The 18,397-nt window shown below is 48.0% G+C and overlaps 7 protein-coding genes across 7 annotated transcripts; 3 read left to right on the top strand and 4 right to left on the bottom strand.

Annotated features, from left to right (window-relative positions):
• Positions 1-1,190: 1,190 nt before the first annotated feature.
• Positions 1,191-4,418, bottom strand: ARB_07422 (NF-X1 finger and helicase domain protein, putative; the record flags this gene model as incomplete). The annotated part of the gene is made up of 2 exons (XM_003014815.1): positions 1,191-2,373; positions 2,539-4,418. The coding sequence occupies 2 exons, from the start codon at positions 4,416-4,418 to the stop codon at positions 1,191-1,193; spliced, it is 3,063 nt and encodes a 1,020-aa protein (XP_003014861.1).
• Positions 4,419-5,339: 921 nt separating this feature from the next.
• On the top strand, positions 5,340-6,682 carry ARB_07421 (uncharacterized protein; the record flags this gene model as incomplete). Its single annotated transcript, XM_003014814.1, has 3 exons — positions 5,340-5,485; positions 5,569-6,221; positions 6,285-6,682. 3 exons carry the CDS (start codon positions 5,340-5,342, stop codon positions 6,680-6,682), a joined length of 1,197 nt encoding a protein of 398 aa, XP_003014860.1.
• A 1,328-nt stretch (positions 6,683-8,010) lies between these two features.
• ARB_07420 (uncharacterized protein) lies at positions 8,011-9,359 on the top strand (the record flags this gene model as incomplete). Its single annotated transcript, XM_003014813.1, has 2 exons — positions 8,011-8,811; positions 9,006-9,359. 2 exons carry the CDS (start codon positions 8,011-8,013, stop codon positions 9,357-9,359), a joined length of 1,155 nt encoding a protein of 384 aa, XP_003014859.1.
• Positions 9,360-9,927: 568 nt separating this feature from the next.
• On the bottom strand, positions 9,928-10,794 carry ARB_07419 (uncharacterized protein; the record flags this gene model as incomplete). Its single annotated transcript, XM_003014812.1, has 2 exons — positions 9,928-10,543; positions 10,601-10,794. The coding sequence occupies 2 exons, from the start codon at positions 10,792-10,794 to the stop codon at positions 9,928-9,930; spliced, it is 810 nt and encodes a 269-aa protein (XP_003014858.1).
• A 1,360-nt stretch (positions 10,795-12,154) lies between these two features.
• ARB_07418 (TRAF-like signal transducer, putative) lies at positions 12,155-12,970 on the top strand (the record flags this gene model as incomplete). Its single annotated transcript, XM_003014811.1, has 1 exon — positions 12,155-12,970. One exon carries the CDS (start codon positions 12,155-12,157, stop codon positions 12,968-12,970), a length of 816 nt encoding a protein of 271 aa, XP_003014857.1.
• Positions 12,971-13,472: 502 nt separating this feature from the next.
• On the bottom strand, positions 13,473-14,499 carry ARB_07417 (GPI anchored cell wall protein, putative; the record flags this gene model as incomplete). Its single annotated transcript, XM_003014810.1, has 4 exons — positions 13,473-13,615; positions 13,739-14,040; positions 14,090-14,232; positions 14,305-14,499. 4 exons carry the CDS (start codon positions 14,497-14,499, stop codon positions 13,473-13,475), a joined length of 783 nt encoding a protein of 260 aa, XP_003014856.1.
• Positions 14,500-15,376: 877 nt separating this feature from the next.
• ARB_07416 (uncharacterized protein) lies at positions 15,377-18,095 on the bottom strand (the record flags this gene model as incomplete). Its single annotated transcript, XM_003014809.1, has 4 exons — positions 15,377-17,390; positions 17,453-17,611; positions 17,709-17,856; positions 18,008-18,095. 4 exons carry the CDS (start codon positions 18,093-18,095, stop codon positions 15,377-15,379), a joined length of 2,409 nt encoding a protein of 802 aa, XP_003014855.1.
• Positions 18,096-18,397: the final 302 nt, after the last annotated feature.

Raw genomic sequence — 18,397 nt, 5'->3', positions numbered from 1 at the left:
TTATGAATCAGCATGGATTTCAATATGTTGACAGGGCTGAGCCATAACGCTAGAATTACCTCGCAGGGGGCTAGACAAGGACCACAGTCCGTACCATCATGGCAGGTTCTAGGACATGTGTGGTTGCAAGTTCCGAACCTTCTTCCACATATTTTGGTACATTCGTGGTGCTCTCCATTGTAGCATTCGTTGCAGGTCCCTGGACAGCGGTGGCCACAGGGCAATGATTCTTCGCATTTTGTGGGGCATAAGAAAGCCATGGAAGAAACGTCTCGGAAGCATGGAGCATCCACGAGATGATCGCATTTTGGGACTCGTTTTTGGACCATGACATTGCACTTGATGCTTTTAACATCCTATGTTCTGTAGCAAGGAACACCATCCTTGGTGTGTTCACATGGAAGCAGGACGTTGTCAATCTTTATCATGCAGACGCCACAATCCTCTCCACAGGTTTGTTTTTGGCAGCCGTGCTTGCAAGGAGAGTGTAGGCGTTGGCATGGTTGTGGACACTGAAACACTTCGTGCATGGCATCTAAGTGGCAACGGGCCAGGCACTTGTGTCCGCAGGTAGTTAAACGCCTATCACAGGGCAATTAACATCCTCCTTCCGGGCTAAATTTTTCGAAATCCAGAGGTTCAGAGACTTGCATCACTATATCCATATGTCGGGGACAACAAAGCCCTAGTTACTTTCCAACCGATTGCTCAGCATCTAACATACCTATAACTTTTACCCACATTAGTACGTTAGAGTAAGTGTCTGCATTTCCAATCAAATACATGCCATGCTGAGCCCGGCTAAGGAGGACATTAATACGGTTGGTCGTTCTCAGAAATCCAACTTTCTTCTCCTTATTGCTTCGAACGAGAGAAATAATGACTATCTTGCTTTCCTCGCCTTAGAAATTATCGACGGTTACGATACGAAGGAACTCGCTTAGTTTTTTCTTTTCAACAGATCTCTATTGACGTTTTACAACATCCTTTTGGTCTTCTTCTAAAGACGTGCTTGTCTCTTCATCAAACCCGTCCTTAGCAAGTATCTCTAGATCCCGGTCACTCAAGACAATTTCAAAGTCGCTCCTTAATTTTGCTCGCAGCTTCTGCAATTGGCCAGTATAAGGCGTTAACACAGCGATATCTTTACTCTCATAAACACCTTGCCGAATAATATGACGGACAAGAGATTAAGTCATATCCACTTCCCAGCTATTACTGTGTGACATTTGGTGTCGATCGGAACTCGACGAATCTTCTATATTCTCATAATCAAGCCAGAATACATTATTTCGCATCCCAACCACATCAGGAAACGTTTTTGTAGATGGATGATCAACAAGGCGAGGATAAAGGGTCATCCGAATCAAACGAGAGATTTCAGGGCGCATTCGTCTCTGGGTATCTAGCTGTGCTACCGGAAAGGGAGCTCTGCCTGGTTCTCCAATGGAGAGCCGTTCAAACTGACTTCGATCAAGCTGGTAAGCTCCGCCCTGCTTGCTTTCAAGCGATAGTTCGTAGTTGTTGATCTGCGGACGTAACTGCTGGTGGTCTCCTATTTGAATGAAATGCTCGACATTCGGCAGTAAGGCTGATATCATATGGGGCTCCATAACCTCTCCAGCTTCCTCACAGATGACGACTTTGCTTCGTAGGCGTCGAAGGACAGAAATTCTTTTCGCAAGCCCTGTCGTGGTAACACCTATGACTTCTGCATCCTCAAGCACCCTTCTATCTCTCTCATCGTGTATCCTATCGAGCTGTTCGTGAAGTTTAGAGCACTCATCCACAAGTTCAAATAACTGATCACGGTGGATTTCACAATATTCTCTAGCCCAAAAATTAATCAAAAGTTCTCTCTCGGGAATTGGCAGATTGGATATATCGTCTGTACCGACGCGCTCGAGAATTTGTACAATATTGGCTTCTTCGTTTGCTGAGAACCGTGCTCTAAGCTCTCTTGGTATCGCCTTTTCACACCAGACATCAAATGGATCTTTTCCCGCAACCTTGTAACCGTCCCCGCCAACCTGGGAAAATTCATTGAATGCCAGGGGGTATCTCTGCTTAATATGGCCCTTAAGTCTATGCAGAATATTGGCCTTCAGACTTCCCCAGTTCTGTTCCTTTCTCAGAGCATGCAAAGCGCCGAGTGAGGTAGCAATCAGGGGCTCCTTTGTCCGAAGGGCTTCGTATGTTCTAGCAGCGCAAAATGACTCGTTCCTTGTCTTTCTCTCGCCATTTGACACAACTCGTAAATTATGGCCCTCTAAGATCTTCGACTTGCTTTGGCCTCCGATCCGAATAAGCTTCTTAACACCCGCCTTTATTAATTCCTCAAGGAATTGATCCAAGGCATGATTAGTATAACATCTAAATAAGAGTTAGTCTTTCAACATATAAATGGCATGCAGAGCAACATACACAACTATGACAGGACCCAACTTTGACTTCTTCCTGCAGGCTAGCAGGACCTTCATCAGGTGGACACCAATGTACGATTTTCCTGTACCCGGCGGGCCCTATATAAATGCATACTCTCTGGTCAAGGCTGCTATGAGCGCTTGGCATTGTCCATGGTCAAGAGTAGTCCTCTCTTCAAGGTTTCGAAGAATGGCTATGTTGCAAGAGGTAGTGGGACTGAATGACAGGCTATCACCCTGTCTTGTGAGTATAGGATCCAAAAGAAAAAAGTAACTTCGATTCCTAGCATAAAGTGGTGGGAGTATTTGGGCTGGCTCTCCAGAAATAGTAGCCCGATCAGGTAATATCCACTGAGAGAAGGGTATATAGCCAGACAATTGCATGGCCTGGAGATTTGTCAGAATAGGCATAAACGTTGCGGGAATTACTCCCGGAAACTCAAATAAAACTCCATTTGTGCTCTTGCTACTTAACTCTGTTAACAAGGCAAACTCCGCCTGGTTACGAGTTACCAGCTTGGTAGTAACCGTAGCATTATATTCGTTTGAGCCCAAGTTGCGAGACTCCTTGAGATCAGTGATTTTTTTGCCAACGGTAAGAAACAAAATGGAGGGTATTCCACATGAAACAGCAACAAAGCATAGAAGAATACCTTCTTCTAGGCGCTTTGAGTCTGCCCACCACTTGCTCCTCTCAGCAGGGGTCTTCTTTCGAAGAGCGGGCAGTTGACTGAACGATACTTGAGCTTCGATGCCTGCTCTTCGTTCAAATGAAACATATTGAATGCAAGCATTGGGATACGCATATGCTCGAATATCTCCAACAGGAATTTTCCAGGTTCGCTGTATGCTTTCATCTTCTTTCATGGCGTGTATCAATATCCCAAGAGCATGTTTTAATTCTCCGAAAATGTCATGTCGAAGTAGGCGAAACAAAGTATCTATGTGACGCTCAGTGGCATTCGTGATGAAAGAAGGTTGATCACGATCGGTCGTTGGTAGATAATCAGGCAGTTCACAACAGATCTCTTCATTGGTTGGCATTATCCTGATCTTTGTAATGTCAGCGTGGTCATTATCATGTCGAGTTCCTGGCACCGTTATCGGCCGTGGATAAGACGACTTGAATGTTGCAGTTGAGATCCCATCGACTGTGGCAGTATTGTCAATCTCTTTGTCTTTTAATAGGCCAGTTGCACGCCCAATCCTAGCTCTAACCTCAGCGATGCTGGAGTTGAATCTAATGAATTGTGTGTCAATTTCAACTGCGTTAGCAGCATACTCTAAAGAAGTGACCAAGTCCGGCAGCTCATCATTGTACACTGCTCGTTGTTCTCTCCTCAAGAGCTCGTGCAATGCAATTCCCACAGACGTGAGTGTAGTCTCAGCCACAGCTTTCGGAATCACTAATTGAGCATAAGCCCTTGTGAGATTTGTGCAAATACGTGTAAAAAATCCGACTGCTCTTTGGCCGTTAGTGCCACTGATGAAATTATACAGCCCTCCAACAGCAGTGTCGATCGAAAGACAGTCCAGCATGGAAGGATGGGTAATCACTGCAAGAAAGGGTTGTGAAAGCTCAACAAAAGTTCGACATCCATTACCATGAGACTTCATACTCAAGAGAATCTGAATATGCTCACGGCCAAAATTTTCGTCCGCATCAAGATCCCGAGGGAGCATCTGTTTCCAGTTTCGATCGAACCCTTCCAAGATATCAAGTGCTCCAGTCCATAGGCGTTTTATCGTAGCAAGGTCATTTTGCTTTGGAGGACTCTTGATAATCCGCTTCCAAGCGTTGTAGTCTACTCTTTCTTGCTGTTCCTTTGGAGAATTGGATGACTTGACTCGCTCATTGCTAAAATTCGCGATATCATGCGAATACGTGCAGTTCTCGCCATATGGACACGTCTTTGCATGCTCGATAAAGCGACACAGCTTGGTCTGGGTTCTCTTCTGGCCGTTCTGCTTGCCTGGCCGCGAATTTTCCCCCATTCTCTGCACCCTTCCAGGGGGACGGACCTCCCGCCTACCGGCCCTGCCTCCTGGTTTCGCCATGAGGCAGGCCAAATCTTGAGGATGGTATCGAACAGCAGTCCTCGTTGATTCAGGTTGAGTATTCTGGCCAACAGATAGAAAAGGCTGATGTGAGAGGGAAAACAAAACAGGTTAAGAGTGGTGTTGATGAAAAATTCTCATTCTTGATGCCCTAACGCGTTTTTATATCGTTGTAGAGGAACTTTCCGGAAACTAGCAGGATAGGACAATCATAAATTTTTATTTATTGGCACTTCTCTGTGGTTTTTTCTGTCTTGGGCCTGGAGAATGAGCTCTTGAGACTCTGCTGGCTTTATCATAAACCGAACAGGCGATATTATGTAGTATATGCGACCATATACTACCAACTATCACCATTAAGGATATCTCGGGAGTTGTGCTTCATCCCTTTCTTAAGTGATAAGCGAGTATTCTATTCCCAGAGGTGAACCTCGCCAATTCAAGAAGCTAGAATTCTCCATAATGACCCGGTCTACTATCCTTGATGAAAAGAATAGTAACATGTCTCAAAGAGACAGTACGATAAGCGAGCGCCTCTGTATATCGATGGACCACCTCTGCTTCAAAGGGATTCCTGTTGATAATATCTATGAATGGAATATCCATAACTGTGCTCCTTCATAGGTGATTGGCAATCAGTCGTTTCGAAAATTACTGCAGATGCGCGACACCCAAGTGGCCTGCGGGTGAGAGGCATGAGGGCAGGGATTTCGTCATGAGGCTGAGGGAAGATAGCTTCTTAGACCAGGCGCATTTTGCTGCAGAGTTTGTGGGATGGCGTTTAATCTTTCTCGTATTCATTTTATTCCCAACTCAGCCCAACTTCGAAAAAAACATGCAGGCCGTTGATCTGGGATGATGCCTGCCTCTAAATGCGCCAACAGTCCTCTTGTGGCTCCAGGCCTGTTCATAGTTGGCCTAGGGTCGCAATACCCGCCGTATCTTCTCGACCATGAAAAACTAACTTGCTTTGCCGGACGGTTTTACGATATCCGGCGCCCTGGGTAAGGTATCAAGCAGGACGAGGCAGCATTCCACGAAAGCGTAAAAAGTAACAATGGCTAACTCTTGAGATATCACCATATAGTCTCCAAAAGCTGCTTCAAATCAACGCCTCGACAGGAATTGAAACTCGCTCATCAATTCGATCTTATGAAACTGGATTTGCCTGCGGCCCCATTCCGCCATCGATCGCTGACCTTGACGAGCTATTTCGTCAGGATGGGGTCGATCTCGCGGTGCAAGCGTGCATGAAAGCAATGAAGGAAGCGGGCGTCCTTCCAGAGCAGATAACACACACTGTCAGTGTAACGTGTACCAACCAAGGGAATCCTGGGTATGACCTCCTTGTGAATGAAAGGCTTGGTCTGCCGGAGAGGACAAGCCGTATATTACTCCATGGAGTAGGATGTGCTGGCGGATTGTCTATTATGAGAGTCGCTTCTCAGGTTGCCTGCGGAGCAACTATGCGCGGAAAACCAGCTTGCATATTAGCGTATGCCTGCGAGCTTTGCACGCCTAACGTTCGGCATGACCTGGCAGAGGCAGAACAATGTATGGATCTCATTAAAGTCAACATAGCTGGCACATTGTTCTCGGACGCAGCGGCAGCGTTTATCCTGTGCAACAAGACTGCATTGGAGGAAGTTAACGCGAGTCCGATTTTCGAACTTATTGAATGGGACAATGCTCTACTACCGGACACTATGCAGCACCTCACATGCTATACGGATCCATATGGTAAGTATATGTATGCTCTCGCTGATATGTCTCTGCGGTAGAGGAAATATTGACTGTTCATAGGCTTTCGGAGTGTTTTGAGCAAAGATATCCCAACGTATGCAAAGGGAGCGATTGGACCGATGTTCCATAAGCTGCTGCCATCGTATAAAGAGCAAGTATCCGCAGCAGATAAGCATCTGGGCATAGACGATTTCGATTGGGCGGTGCATCCTGGAGGGAAAGCTCTGATTGACGGTGTCCAGGAGACAATGCAGTTGACGGAGGACCAGCTTCGAGCGAGCCGAGAAATATATAAAACCCGAGGAAATTCATCGAGTCCAACCATACTATCAGTCCTTGATCGGTTGCGGACGTATGAGAAGAACCGGGGCCATGTTGTGGCCGCATCTTTTGGGCCCGGCATGGTTATTGAGATGGTGATGCTGAAGCGGTGCGAGAGGAACTCCCCGACTGCATGATTATTGTAAAGCACGGCGTCAATTTTGCCATCTCCCTGGCCGTAATTGGCACACAATAGATTCAGAATTGTACACCGTAGATATATTTCTGGACCCAGTGGTCGTTATATCTGCAGAGGATAGTATGGTATCCAGCTCCATCACACCAACACCTGAGCATCTTTCAAGGCTTGTATGGCTTCAGCAGTCCACTCCTGACATCGCCTGATGGGCTCCTTGGGATAAAGCCTCTTTGCACCGTCGAACTGCTTCCGTGGAGGAATGCCTTCGCATATCCCCTGAATCCGATGGTAGTTCGCGTGCGTAACAGTCCCGATCTCCTGCTTGCCGACGAACGAGCTCGAGGCCTCCGGCTGGTCTTCAGGTCTCTGCTCGAAGGACATGCCGTTCTATATATTCCCCGTAACCTGGAATAAATGGCCGGTCTTTTCGCTGTTCTCGCTGGTCTCGACGAAGATGGCGTGGTGGTCGCGTGGTAGGCCGGCGGAGGCGACACGATAGACGGCGTACGACATCATGGGCGGCGGGAATCTAGAGATAAGATGATAACTAACCAGATAGTTTTATTAGAAACAACCGTCAAGTTGTAGACGGAAGAAATCCAACATTGCAGATCACTTTGTTGTTAACTAACTAGCTGAAGGAATCTAACTGTCTTTAGTTACATGAATCGCACATCAAGGCCTCCACGCCCAATAACTAGTTAGTTAACTAGGATCCATGGATGTTATTAGTTAACTAACAGCTAAGACTCCAGCTCCAAGCAAACCGCAGCCAGAAGCGCCTCTACGATGCTCCGTTTATACCCCGGACCAGCAATCACCAAAAATCTCCAGAAAAGCGATAGCAACAGGCAAATGCCATGTTTCTGCATACCCTGATACCCCAATGGCTCCTCTAAGCTCCAAGGTGACTCTTTCATCCACGTCCTGATACTGAGTCCAGCAGCCAAAGCCGGTGGTGCTCTGGGGCCAGCTGGTGCAATTATGCACAATATCAGACAGGCCTACCGTTTCATGCGAGACCATCTCGGCGTACTGGCTTTGCACAGCGGCAATGCTGTCCGGCCTGGTTCTCCCAGAACCGCAGTGGACGCGGATTGGCAGGCCTTGACATCTACCAGGTCGGCACCAAGGGCTGCATATACAATGATATTATTACTTCATTACGGCGACAGATAACTAGATCTGAACAAGCCTTGAACCTCAACCATCCACGCCTTATATTGACTCCTGGCTTAGCGCGGTTGCTTGTACAATATCATGTCTTTCCCTTGTGGTGTATGTATCCGCTAACAACTGTATCGATAATTGACATACTGACAAACAATGTCTAGTAACATGTCCCTGGTCATCTTTGCTCATGACCTCAACACCAACAATAATTTCCTTCTAGTCTTCTACCTGACAGCCCCGAACCTCGGTGAAGCCATTGCCCCCTTGTACATTGGGCCGCTGTCAGAAAAGTTTGGTCGTCTACCCATCTGCCACATCTTCAACACGATATTTCTTATTTTCACCCTAGTTACGGGTTGCAGTTCCAACATCAACATGATCGTTGCTTTTCGATTCCTGGCTGGGGCATCTACTTCGTCCACCTGTCTGAACCCAAGCATCATAGGCGATTTATATCCCGTCAAGAACCGCGGCGCTGCCATGTCTGTCATGAGCTTGATACCCATACTTGGCAGTGCTGTAGGGCCTATAGCAGGAGGGTATATAACACAGGGCCTGAACTGGCGATGGACGTTTTGGTTAAGCGCCATGATGACTGGTATTTTACTGCTTGTCAGCCTCTGCGTGATGAGAGAAACCTATTTGCCTGTGTTACGGCGGGAAGAACACAACGAGAAGATCAGTTCCAGGTCGAAATACTTTAAGGGATGGAAGTGGTCTACCATCAAGGGACTATGTTTGCTAGCAGTTCGGCCATTTACTATCCTGTTTAGCTCTAATGTCGCGATAATCATGGCCTGCTACCTGTCGATCCACTACGCCTATCTTTCTCTCCTCGCGGCGACCTTGGCTACCACATTCCAAGATGCCTATGGGTTTTCTGAAAGTCACTCTGGCCTCATCTATATATCCTTGAGTATGAACTTGACCCTTAACCACTTACACTTCCAAAACGTGGGGACAAATAAACTAACTAAACATCTCAGCCCTCGGAACACTTACCGGAGCCATTTACTGTCGCTTCACCCTTGATTATTTCCTATACAGGGGTTTATCGACTCGCAACCCAGCCCCCATTGGAACAGATGACCAGCCTCTGCCGGAAAATCGCCTGATACCCACCATCCCTGGCATGACCCTGTTTCCAGCAGGCCTGTTCATCTACGGCTGGACGTTGCAGCACCATGTACACTAGATCGTTCCAACCCTCGCTACCAGCCTGTGTGGGTTCCCTGGCTTCCAGCACGACTCCAATCATGAACTATCTTGTCGATATCTTTGGAGATAGATCTGCCTCAGCAGTTGCAGCTGTCCTGCCGATGCGATACCTCATGGGAACGTTCCTACCCGTTGCTGCGCCATACATGTATAAATCTCTCGGATACGGCTGGGCAAACTCATTGCTCGCTTTTATTCTTCTTGCCATTGTGCCGTTTCCACTACTAGCGACTGTCCAGCCAAAAGCTGTTTCATCGATGCATAGAATGGAGGCCTACAAATAGTTGAAGTGTGAAGTCATGCTTAAGACTAGTTTATGGTATTTATGCCCAAAAAATATAATAGCAATGTTTTCGTCTGTTACCGGCCATAAAACTTCCCACAAGCTTAGAATCACAGCTCAAGTAACCCAAAGAAGCTGCATCGCTCAGGACCAACAGTATAGATATGCAATTCTGTTTTTGGGGTGTCCAACATGACTGTTAATAGACAGACGTTTTATTCTCAGCTGCGAGATAAACATCAAATGGAACTAATCTGGGTTGTTCAAATATATATTCAGGAGCATTGACCGATAATCGCAGTGGACAAAGGAAAGCGATATATACGATGTAGTAACGCCAGCTATCCTTTCCAAAAATAACGCCCTTGAAAATAGGAAACAAAACAAATGACCAGCTAGGGCCGTAGGGATATATGTGATACACTCCGAGTTATGTGGTAACGAGATTAAAGCAAGGAAAGTAAACAAGGTAGCAAACCTGCTATCCTTGTAAGGTCATGAAAATCGTCATAAAAAATAAAGAGCAGAGGGGAATGAGACACAAAATGGGGGAAGAGACAATGACTTGATCACTTGAGAATCACGATCAAAATCACTAGTACGATGATCAGTCCAATGATGGTCATCATGCCCTTGCTCCCCTTTGACTTTTCTCTAAATCTCCCAAGGCTTCTTCGCGCCCCATCCAGCCGGCCCTGGTGTCTTTCAACGTGGCCGTCCATGTCATCCAGAAGGGCAACTTGGCCTTCCAGCTCATCTCCAATCTGGATACTCAGCTGGTGCTGGCGCCCAATTGACTCGCCCAGACGGTCCAAGTGCTCATCTTGTTCCTGCATGACCTGATTGTGATAATCATGGATTTCCTGGTTCGTAGCTTCTGAAGGGTCGAAGCTAGGCTGTGGGGAGTCAGAGTAGGGTCTAAGCAGGGCATCGCGGTTGGGGTCATGCTCTTCAGCACTGGCGGTTAAAGTGTCCGTGAAACGAACAGATTTTGAGACCGGGTGTTGCGGTGTAGGATGTTTGAGGATAGACGGAGTGCTGCTTGCACGAATGAAGTCTTCGGCCAGCTCTTCATTGTTTGGTTGGGTGGATAGGGAGGGTGCATTGTCGCCATGGAATTGACGTGAGAGGTCCTCGTACTGGGCTCGTAGGGAGCTAGTTTGCTCTTTGAAGTCATTTGATGATCTACCAATCGTAACATTAGCTAAATATACTGTGTCTCAATGAAGTGATAAAACTTACGCATCCCCAACAGAGACCAGCCTTTGGGCTTCCCTCTCAGCCGATTCCAGACCCTCTCGCAACGACTCTAGCGAACGGGATATCTCTCCATCCTGCGCGTTGGGTTCAAGGTCAAGGGAGATTGCTCTTTGCCGCTCTAGCAGAGAGAGCTTTATATGGTCTGCCAAAAGGAAAAGCTGAGATGGGTTGCTCATGGTCGATTATCAGCCTTAGTTTCCTATATATACCCCCCAGTTTATTGTTGTCCCGACGGTCTCCGGTGTCCCGCAAAAGCGAAGTAGGCAGAGCTAGCAGTGGGCTATTAAACCAGAGTAACCGCTACTCTCGATCTCATGCTCTGTTCTATCAAAGACTGTCTATGAGATGGGTTCGTTCTGGCTGGCGTCTCAAACATCTCAAACAGCCAAAGGAGCGACCTTGGACGTCGTAATTAGCTTCGTGCACGGACCACAAGAAAGTGTTATTCGCCTTCAACATTCACATTCTTGGCAATGAATGACTAATAAAAACCGGATAAATAATTCAGGCCCGGTTATTCGGATCATGTGATTTTACAGTCACATGTCTATGACTAATCTTTATCACGTGAAACCTCCATCGGCTTTTGCTTTTTCTTCGCTTTTGATATCAAAAAAACAAAGTGAGCGACAGCAACCAAGTTGAAACGAGCTCCGGGTGGTTGGTCGATGTTTTGCTGCTTGTCGGAGCCAGAAATCTAGTTCCGCTGCTTTGCTTGAGCCTACCTTGCTCTGATGGCAGACGAGGATATACTTCTGCTCCTTTGGGACTGATCCCTTCAGCTGCTCGAGCTCCCGCCGACTCTAACTACCTGTGTATATCTCGAACAACGACTCACCCCCACTGTCCGCCCCTCGGGTTTGCATATCAGACACAGTCCTTCGCGCTTCAGAGCGCCTTACTGCGCAGGACTGCAAGAATGGCGTCTGGCACCGGTGACAACTCTATAGACCTGCGGGCTCTCGAAGCCGTGTCTGAATACAACAAAAATCTCATGTGTCTCGTCTGCCATTGCCCGTTCATCACTCCCACTCGGCTACGATGCGATCACATCTTTTGCCGGTCTTGTCTGGATGATTGTATCAAATCCTCAAGCGATATGAACCAGTTCACGCAGCCAAGCGAATTTCTTTGTCCTACCTGCCGTACGCCTACAAATGCTACGTATACAACCGTGCCGCGACTTGTGGTCGCCATGTGTGATGACATATTGGTGAAGTGTCCGTACCATGCTGAAGGCTGTACCGAGACCATCCAGCGCGGCCATGCGCAAGTGCACGTAGATAAGTACTGTGAGTATCGATGGATGCCATGTCCCGATGCGCAATGCGAAAAGAAAATCCGCAAAAAGGATTTAGGCCCAGAAGATCGGTGTCTGCATACACTTGTCGACTGCGGACAATGTGGGGAGTCCGTGATGGAGCTCGACTTTGAGGTTTGTACTTGCAGTTACTCAGAGAATATTCGATAACCTTGAACATTAATGCTGACAACTACTTCCAGGCACATGCAACAAATCTATGTCCGCAAATAGAGATGACATGTCCTGATTGCGAGGAAGTCTACTATAAGGTCAATCAGCAAGAACACAAAGACAACTGTCTAAAGGCTACTGTACCTTGCAAAGCTTCGAAGTATGGATGTGTGACGCGACTCTTGAAAACCGAGCTCAAGGACCATGAAGAGTCCTGCCCACTGGCCAGATTAGGCCCGTACCTCGAGAGTCAAGCAGCAAGACTCGAAACCATGGACTCCACCATCCGACAGCTGAAACAACAGAACTCTTTCCTTGAAGACAGCATCGCCAGCCTACGGTCTGCAATCTCACAGACAAATTCACGACCTCCATCAAGAGTACAATTAACATCCAACTCCGGGACTGAAAATGCTAATCTTCCAGTGCCTGAGCTGAACCGGAGTGTCTCTCCGTCAAGGGATGCCCTCGCATCCTCGCCTACGATCAACTCCTCGGCTCCTTACCATAACAACACTACAACTTACCTCCTATCTATCCACGAGGCACTGCGAGAAGAAGTATTACAACTTACCTCGACAGTTGCAGACCTCGAGGCTCGTACCAATATATCAATGATGAATGACACCCTCCGTGTGAGGGAAGATATGGCTCATCTCACAGCAGGGCTGAACACGGTCAGAATGCAGGTCCACTTACTCATGAATTCCCGGATACATCAAAGTCAGAGAACGCCAATAAATGCTCGCCCCGGTAGCAGTAGCAATGGAGCAGGGATGGATGGGGCCTCTGGACAGACCCGGATGCCTTCCACCGCCGGACCAGAGCCGCGAGGCAGACGCCCAAGTGACAGTGGCTGGGAAGGGACGAAACTATAAGCACGAAAGCTTCTGTTTATCAACGAATCATGGGTATTTATGACTTTCTTTTACTTCACTTCAACTTCGTTTCTGGTTGACCGGCGCAGGGTGCTAGTCCCATATATATATGACTTCATGAACACGGGGAATTGCGCATTCACGCACATACTTTAATTGTATTATACTATACCTCTTATTCCCGTAATGTTTTAATAGCAAATGCATAGCAAACAGGGCTTCGCCATCTTATCTATACACAATACTAAATCGTCAGGTCTCCCATCTTTGGACGTAAATAGCGATCTTCAAAAGATCGACAAGACGAGCCGAGCCCGCATCTTGGTACCAGGTAATGTAGGTGATCTGGGGTGAAAATAAGCTTATATCCTTCAGTTGGTCTGTGTGGTATTATTCTCAGAGCGATAATGAAGCAGTGGAATTAATCGTCAAGACTTGAGACTGTATCCCAGTGTAGAATACACTGTCGTGAATATGATGTGCCGGTCTTTAGAGTGGCCTGTTACCAAACTGGAACTCTTTCAGGAGAGGCTCTTGAATACCCAAACTTGGCGGAGATTTTTAAACTGGCAAGCCAGTCGATGCCTGCTATTATGTCTTTCCATGCTGAAATCCAGAATTCTGTTGATATCCCATAGACATTCCCTATCAGTGGGAGCTTTCATATATATACCCTGAATGACTAGACATTTTTCAATTAACATAACAGGTCTAGCCCGAGACAATTTTCAAAAACCCATCCATCCCCTTACAAAGCCAACGCCGCACCGAAAACAGCGGCACCACCAAGAAGAGCCAGGTTAGGCGTACCAGTTGCCTTAGGACCGCTGTTTGGCTTGCCAGTACCACTTGGGCCACCAGTGCCGCTGGTTTGGGTGGCCTTTGGCAGCTTTTCAGCTCCAGCGGTGATGGTGACGGGAACGTAAGTGACTTCTGATGCTGGATAGGTGGTAGTTTCTACCATGTTAGTGCTGAAGCTAGCTATCGCCGTAGAGAAGGATACGCTGCAGGTGGCAGCTTCGTGAATAGTACAGCCGCCATGAATGGTTCTAGTTTCAACCGTCAGCATGCTACAATCAACTGGGCCCCGTTATCCTAGTAGAGTACAGAACAACATACCCAGTCATGCCTTCATCAGTGTTGACCTCGTTGTACTCGAGCAGAGTCGTGCCGCCAACAGTGAAGGTCTGGAGCATGTCTGCTTCACATGAATGCCGCGAAACGAAGTTGATACAGACAGCAACGGTGGTCAATGGCTCTTTCTAGAGACAAATCAGCCAGTCATGTTCATGTGTATCGTTCTTCCTCTTGCACCGTTAAGAGGGGAATATTACCACGCTGACCACCGATGCATCTGCAAGTGGTGTTACAATGGGGCCGTCAGTTGGCCGCGCTGTGTTGGGAAAGAATATCGAGATCGTAGGAGACGGGCTGCCGGACTGTGTGGTGCTGGCTGGAGCGGACGAAGAGGAGGCAGCGGCAGCGAGGCCGAGATGCACAAGGGCAGATAGAACAGATTTGAGCATCATGGTGAATAAGTTATCTAGATTGACTGCCTCGACTGATAGAGTAGGTAATCGGCAGAGGCGAAAATAGCAAGCAGACACTGGACCTGGAGCAGCGAATGCAACGGAACCAGCGGCCACGAGCGCCTCTTTATATAGCTGATCCTTCAAGAGAGAGACTACGGAAGCAAAAGTACACCACCCAGGGGCATCGGCGAGCTCTTCCACGAGCCATAGCCGTTAGAAGAGTCCATGCACGCCCCATGCAAGACGCTAAATGGTTGACTAGACCAGACGTTGCAACAAGCCGAGGGTTTCAAAGCTCTCTAGGAGCGGAATCGTGATTGAAAGGAGCATCGGGTGTGAGACGCATTATTAAATCCAGTTGAAAAGAAGTAACTTCTTTTGCGATGAAACGATTCGAGTAGAAGAATCCTATCCTCGGCCCCACAGCCTAAAGCGCGATAATTCCCTGACGAGTTAACCAATTAGTTAGCTGCTCAACCAACCAGCTGTGAGAAGACCTCTAGCGCTCTCGCTAAGGGAGGTCCAGGACCGGGGCAACAGTGAAGGCAGAGAACAGGCCATGCAAGTTGGATTTTATTCCTTTCACGCAGTAGTGCAACGTCAAATCCCTGCTCATTTCAATTGGACGTGTACATCATTATTGGCAGCTTAGCTTTGTCTGGGGAAGTTTGGCTGTTGTTACATGAGACTGGGCATCAACCCCTTTCAGCCTCAGAGGCTGGTCGTTTTCTTATGGGGTCCTCTATTTTCCGCTGTCCAGCTCGGGCATCGGTCTCCGTCTGGTTTCGGACGAAATCTGAAGTGTTAGCGAGTTTATCGAGCTATGTACATGCAAGCTTTCCCTTTGTGAGGGGCTGTCTCATATCAGCTTTGACTAGTACTGATGCGAATGGCCGTAGCCGCTGTTGTGGCCTGGACCATAGTAGTAATCGTATGTGTGGGCACCCTCGCTCGGTGGTTCATATACTGGATTACCTTCTCTCTGCTGGTGATAGTGTTCGTAGCCAGCTGGTGGTGGCATATCAGGTTGAGGTGTTGTGCTTCGTGATGCTGGATGCTCCTCTGGTGCGATACCCCTACTGGTCTCATCACCTAGGTCCCTTGTTCGGCCCCCTGATCCTGATAAGAATCCTCCTATTTTGCCTAAATTGGATGCGCCTGGGATGGGCAGATGAGACAGCTTATCCCATGGAATAGATGATGCTGCAGACCCTGCGTTTGAGTGGCCTGCCCCGTGGTGTGAAGAATTGCCAGCAAGACCTGCCAGGGCTGACAGGCCCGGTATGTTTGATAGTGGATTACTGCTATGATGAGAACTGCCACCACCCTGATGAGGGTACGACTGCTGGCCATAGTGAGGTGAGTTGTAGCTTTGATGTTGCTGTTGCTGTTGATATGGCGGCTGATAGCCATGGGCCCCTCCATGCATTGGCTGCTGACCATATCCGTGCCCAGATCCATGCCCAGATCCATGTCCGTGACCACCCCCTTGCAGATGGGGGTTGCCGCCAGTATGGTTTTTGCCTTCTCTCACGCTCTGTGCGTTCAAGATCGTATCTAGACTGGCACCACCATCACGTCTCGAGCGAGCCCAGTTCTGTACAGCCTCAAACATCGTCCGATGAGCTTCGTTGTTCATGTCTCGAAGCGCTGGGTGGTGAAATACCCTCATACAATCCGCGAGGACATCATCGACTGGGATATCGACGTGCTGCCATGCATATAACACTCGAGGCACTACATATTTGAGAATGGCGGCCGCAACATGTCCAGCGGGCTCATTAAGGATGTTGGAGAAGTGATCCTTTGAAAGCAGGGAGTGAGTTGGATCAGTACAGTTTGGATCCGTCCATGGTTCGTACTGATGCTGTTCGGAGGTGCTGATAACTCCAGATGACCCAGTTTGCAGTTGTGACGTTGCTACTTTGATAAGAGGTCTGACGAAGGGAGACAGCAACGAAAAGATAAACACGCTGAGCGTATCTGTAATCTTTTCGACAAGGGACTCGAGGCCAGGAATCTTCGATACAACAGAAGAGATTCTCCTCACGACATTGTCTCTGAAGACAAGAATCGGATATATTTGGGAAATAACCTTCTGTGGGTCGACACTGGGCAATCCTCCCGGCCCAGCCCGAGATGTCTGATCATATCCCCCCGTTGCACTATACGCCTGTGTCTGTCCGTCGTCGAGACCTCTAGAGGCACCTCCGTATCCGTAGCCTGCATTGCTGTTTGCCTGAGCCTGGGCTTGCGAGCTAGCCTTCAGCTTCTCAGCTTCAGCAATCAAATCACCCATGCCAGGGACCTTGGACAGCAAGCTTGTCAGGGCGTTCACTGAGCCTGTGGTAGCACCGCCCACCTCTGCATTCTCAAGTGTAGTGTCCAACTCGCTGATCTCAGATTGCGTAACATGGTCCGAGGCTTCACCCAGCACTGAGTGGAGGAAATCCACCATTCCAAAAGTACCTGTTACTAATGGGAAGATGTGTTTTCCTTTGATGTTCATCATCGTGTTTGTTCCCGTGTGAGGGAAGACATTGAGCATGCCCATCTCGCGCAGAGCTAGTTCGCAGTAATTCGTATGAGCACCAAAGTCCTCAAGAGTATGCAAGCCTTGGCCCAGACAGCGCAGAGCTTCGTACAGGTCTTCATCTTTACCCCTGCGTAGGTGGCCTCCATTGATGTACTGTCGAGCAAAGTGGATGCTACGGGAGAAGCTGTACTTGACATAGCCAGCACTCGTAGCCCAATTGCCTCGTTCATTGGCAATGTAATTTTTCATACCAGTTTCATGGTCGATTTCAAGCTCGACTCGTTGGACAGGTCCGCGTAAACGTGGATCATACTGTCTTGCATCTGCATCGTCTGCGTATCCCTTTGGATTACTATAAACAAAGTATCAGCAAGGTACCTAGCGGCGGACCGGGTTACGATCAATACGACATACTCAATGTGCTCTTCTGGTCGATACACTCCAAGCCTCTCAGAGGTAACTTCAAACTCTGCCGTAGCATATCCAAAAGTCATAAAAGACAAGACCCATACAAGAACACGGACACTGTCAGCGGGAACATTCTTCAGAGTCCCGACATCGACAGCTTGCGAGCTACACCAACAGCCATGTCAGTTATACCATGTGACATATAGAGCGTGTGTATGTTGCATCATAGCTGAGATGTAACTAGCACGTCAGGGGGACTCACTAATCTCTTAACCAGTTACCAAAATAGACCCTCTTCACCATATTGGCGGTCCATTTATGGCCTTTGATGAATGCAAGGGTCTTGATGACATCTTCGATATCTCCATGACGCCAATTCTTGCCTTCGACGGCTGAAACAGAAGCAATATCTAGTAGTTTTGCATGTCTTCGTCAATATAATGTACACCAACCGAATTGATGCGGGACCGGAGTACCCAGGAACACAACCAGGGGTATTCTCCGAGCTTTCTTGGGGTCTCTCTCTATTGCTCGTGTAACACGGCAGGGGTAATAGCTTACTTCCAGCTCCAAATGCTTCTACCCTCGCCGGCAAGACGACGAGTAGGAGAGCAACAAGCAAAATAGTGGTGGTGGGGTTGAAGCCCATCGTCAGGTCAGCTTTGAACACAGCTGTTTGCCCGCCAATAGAAGATAATATATCGAAGCCGAGAAGAATTAAAGCGGATAAATGAAGAAGATCGTTGCCAGCTGCAGCTCGTGAAGCTATCCAAATGTCCCGTTCGCTGTAGGGCGTGTGTATCCTCGAGTTATGGTGCTGTTCGATGCAGGCTGAAGCTGTTGCTTGTACCTTTATCCCGCCCTCCGACGCCACCACAAACGGCGCTAGGGCGTTTAATGTGGCTGAGTCGGGCGTTGATTGGCCATAAATTCATTATGCAATTAACGGCC

The sequence above is a fragment of the Trichophyton benhamiae genome, assembly GCF_000151125.1.
Source record: "Trichophyton benhamiae CBS 112371 chromosome Unknown contix00378_25.r1.exp, whole genome shotgun sequence".
Classification (NCBI taxonomy): domain Eukaryota; kingdom Fungi; phylum Ascomycota; class Eurotiomycetes; order Onygenales; family Arthrodermataceae; genus Trichophyton; species Trichophyton benhamiae.
Note: the sequence above shows the minus strand (reverse complement) of the source record. Positions and strands in the feature narration are given on the sequence as shown.